The 4,380-nt window shown below is 42.2% G+C and overlaps 1 protein-coding gene across 1 annotated transcript in view; it reads left to right on the plus strand.

Moving 5' to 3' along the window:
* DNAH8 (dynein, axonemal, heavy chain 8) overlaps positions 1-4,380 on the plus strand; it is a 349,054-nt gene that overhangs the window by 149,691 nt on the left and 194,983 nt on the right. The window contains exons 37-39 of the mRNA XM_011986894.1: positions 1,104-1,303; positions 2,109-2,193; positions 3,442-3,540. Of these exons, the coding sequence (XP_011842284.1) occupies positions 1,104-1,303; positions 2,109-2,193; positions 3,442-3,540 (384 nt within the window). The remainder of the gene's footprint in view (positions 1-1,103; positions 1,304-2,108; positions 2,194-3,441; positions 3,541-4,380) is intronic.

A 4,380-nucleotide genomic window follows, 5' to 3' on the forward strand; every position in this document is an offset into this window, starting at 1 on the left:
GTGTGTACACAAAAAGCTTTTCTTTCAAAGCATTTTTGTCCTATTTGTAAATATCACAAAGAAACAAAGAGTTAGAAACACTTTGGCTGACCATCTGCTTCTTATAAGTATGTGTTTATACTTAATAATGTAGCCATTCGTAGGCTGTGGTTTATTATACAATTTCAAGTAATTCAAGGATTCTGTTAATTACTCTTGGTACACAAAACAGAGTCTTAGTACTGTCTACCCAGATACGTCCAGTTGCTCAACCACACATGCCCTAGCATTAGCCAAATTAGATTCCTGTTGTTACTGGACTCACTGCCTCTAAAGGAAGCCTTCCCTTCAGGACAGAATTTCCTCTTCCTCCCAGAGAGCGTCTGCTGGAATCTCACCTCCTCCTCTGTGAAGCCGTTCCTCCTCAGCACAGGCCTCCGTCCTCAGACATCACCATGGTTCACATCATTCTTAGGACATTCATTCCACACTAATTTGTGTTATGATCATTTGTGGAAACATCTCACACCTTTAAATTCTTTTTCATCTCTGTGATTCTAACTATGAACACAAGTTGAGGCATTGTGGGGAAAATATGTTACTTTTATTTTCTTTCATGAGTCTTTCTTATTAAGTATTCCCCCAAAAATACGGAAAAACCCATAAGAAAAAAACAACTGATGTTTAAGCAAATGAGATATTCATATTAGGACCAGAACAGGCAGGAATATAGTAATATCTATATGTTACTTGAAAGTGTTCAAAAGACTGTTGTGTATGTTCTCATTTGATTCTCATAGCTAACCTCTGGGATAGACAGGGCAGCTGTGATTATCCCCATTTTAGCCAGAAGCTCCAATTGAAAACATAATCTGAAAAATGATGATTTAAGTTCCATTGTTTCATGTATGTGGTACAGAAAAATAATTAGTAGCCGGCGAGTCATAAGACTCTAGTGTCAAGTTGCAACACACTGATCTGAAGCCTTTTCTTGGCTGTAAAATGACTACATGAACTGGGTGACTTCCAGGTCCCTTTCAAGCTAAAAAAAATTCTATGATTTTGTGATGCACTTAATTTGTAGTTGAAAACATCATGACATATTCTTTGCTTTTCCTTCAAAGGATATTTGCATATCTGCCATTAAGGAGAAGGATATCGAAGCCAAGCTGACTCAGGTGATTGAGAATTGGACCAACCAAAATCTGAGTTTTGCAGCATTTAAGGGAAAAGGAGAGCTCCTGCTCAAAGGAACCGAATCGGGAGAAATTATCACTTTGATGGAGGATAGTTTAATGGTCTTAGGGTCCTTACTCAGCAACAGGTAATTTTATAATTTGGGGGAGAGGTTTAAATGGGATATTTAGGGTTATAAAATTCTAAGTAAAAGCTCAGTTTTAACACTCTTGCATTGGATAGGATTCTGCACTAAATTGCTCTGTCTTGTCTGTCCCTATATGAACTGCCCGTTTTCCCTAATAATCATGGCCTCCATCTCTTCTTTAATGGTACTCGTCTCCCCTTCCCTATTTTTCCTGGTGGGCCCCATCCTAATTAGTCCTCCCCAAACTGGCAGCTTGTCCTCTGAAGGTCTTGGCTCCCCACTGAGATGACCTCTTCATTTTATCTTTTCTCTCCTTTGTTCCTCTGATTTGACATCATTGACTTCTTGGCTAATCCTGTTCAAGCATTCACCCAATGACCCAGTAAAAGCCTGCTGGCCACCCGTGAGAGCAATCTACCACTAGAGCAATCTGCCCATGAGGGGCTTGGCACTTACGTAGAGACTTTCATTTTTTATGGTGAAAAGAGGCTGAGACCATTATGGTCTGAATGAGGTCACCTGTTCATCATTGAACTACGGACCAGCTCGCAGGTACCTATGATCTCGAGTGCAGCTTTAGGAAATTCTTATAGGACTTAGTCAGATTAAATATTCTGTCAGGTCTTTGGCACTGGCAACCTCTATTCCTCTAGCTGACTATGCAGTAGTTCTCAAGTATTCTTCACCTGAACACACCTAAGAAATAGCTAATATCCCTTTTCCAGGTTGGAATCACTGGTTAGTGAGTGGCATCCTGCGTGACCTCTGGCTCCAGGGGCAGTCTTGTATTTGTGTAATGACAAAGCTGCCAGTCCAGGGAGTTCTTGGTTGAATTTATAAAGGTCAAGGTCCTCGGATGCATCCTCTGCTTTCAGGGAATCCTGGCAAAGGTGACCATAGGATATTCAGTAGTTTCTAGACTTCGTGGGCTACTATTTCCCTATGGTTCATTGCAGATTTTGCCGTCTCACTTCCTGGATGATAACCTCTTGAAGAAGGGCTGTAGATTCACCTGGGCAGTGTCTGCAGCCAAGAAATTCAGGATTTGAAGGCTTTCTTAAATTCATACTTACTTGGACATAACCTGATTAGTAAAATACCTATTTGTGTATTAGTAAACTCAATGTTTACAAACTTCTGGCCCTGCCAGAAAGAGTATAAGGATAGCTAAGAAGTCATCACATTCTGGGAGATTCTCCTCCTAGAGAACTTTGCAGTGCCAAGTAGGTCTGGAAAGTCTGTTCCAGAACTAACCACAGACTGACCTAGTAGTGAGTCATACCTGCTAGATCTCTAGGACTACTTTGATGTGACTTCAGAAGGAAGCTGTATGTCTTCTTGGGTGAGACTTGACTGTAGATGTTGCCTGGATTGTGACACTTCCCTGGTGGATCCCTGATTCCATGGGACTTCATGGGACATGGTGGGTTTGACCACACAAAGTTGTACAATTGCAGGTATCTGGCCAAAAAAACTAGCTATGCTCAATTTTGTTTCAGATCTCCCTTTTCCATCTTTAGAAGTTATACACAATCAAGGATGACTTTTTTTTTTCTGTGCAGAACCATTTTTGGCCTATCTAGTTGCTTCATCTCCCTAGATGCCTGTCCATGCCATGCTGGTTTACATGTCTTTATTTGGAAGATGTTTTTGGCATATTGACTGCCTTTCAGCTCTCGACCAGTGGCCCGGGAAACAGTATAAACTGAGTATTGGGAAAAATGCCTCTTACTGCCTGAGCAATTGGATTACCTACCTCCTTGGAGCAATTTATGTACAAATCCATTTATAACTTCATGTGTAACATAGGCTTTCAGGGAAGTTATGGGTTGTATTCAGGCATCAGACCGTACCCAGAAAAAACCCCATTCTATAGGTGAATACCTTCAAATCACTCTGTCCTAGATCAAGAAAAGTTTGAAGATCCTAGTGAACAAGTGCCACTCACCAGCAAATGCCACTGCACCACATTGAAACTGCTTGCCCCTGCCACACGCTGCAGTAGGCTTCTTGCTGTAACTGTAGGTAGTTGGGGTTTTTACCCAGTAGCCTCCCATTACTTCCTCCATGGCATCCATTCTATTTCTTGTCTTCCTTTGTTGTGCTCAGCTTTCTGGACCCTTTGTATTCTCATAAAGACTTCAGCAAGTCCTGATGATCAAAAAACAGGAGCCATGCTGTATGGGGGTAGCAACCCTGGGTCTCTAGCACTGCAGAAACTAGTTGTAGTACCTGATGTAATTCTCTGTCTGTGGGTGGGAAGAGCACATCTGTAAGTGAACATCAGATCTGAAGCTTGACCCTGGCTTTGTGGTCATCTTTCTCCAGGTGAACCTGGTGATACCTAACCCTCTCCTGATCTTTAGGGATCTGATTTGTCCTGTCCCTTTAGAGATAGTCTCTCTCTTGCTGGATGAAACCTTCAAGACCATTCATAAAAGGAAAATCCCTGGATAGTGGTCTCTTTCCCTAGATTCAATAGTTCCACGGACCAGTAACAGTGTTTTACGTGTTGCTCTCACAGGCACTCCCCACTTGGATTTGGTTCACAGAAGTTTTGGAAACTACCTTATTCTTTGTTTGCCATTTACTACCAGAAGTGACCAGCACATTTCCTTTGCTGGACCTATGCACCATAATACTAGCCCATTCTGACCAGGCACAGTGGCTCACGCCGGTAATCCCAGCACTTAGGGAGGCCAAGGCGGGCGGATCATGAGGTCAGGAGATCGAGGCCATCCTGGTTAACATGGTGAAACCCTGTCTCTACTAAAAATATAAAAAATTAGCCTGGTGTGGTGGCGGGCGCCTGTAGTCCCAGCTACTTGGGAGGCTGAGGTAGGAGAAGGGCGTGAACCTGGGAGGTGGAGCTTGCAGTGAGCCGAGATCACACCACTGCACTCTAGCCCGGGTGACAGAGTGAGACTCTGTCTCTAAAAACAAACAAACAAACAAACAAAAACTAGGCCCATTCTTCTATTCTATGACTGACATATGGTAACAATAAGTAAAATCACTATAGTTATATGAGTTTTATTCATAAAAAGCAACAATTTTTATTAGCTGTATAATGTCTA

The sequence above is a fragment of the Mandrillus leucophaeus genome, unplaced genomic scaffold, assembly GCF_000951045.1.
Source record: "Mandrillus leucophaeus isolate KB7577 unplaced genomic scaffold, Mleu.le_1.0 Scaffold3, whole genome shotgun sequence".
NCBI lineage: Eukaryota > Metazoa > Chordata > Mammalia > Primates > Cercopithecidae > Mandrillus > Mandrillus leucophaeus.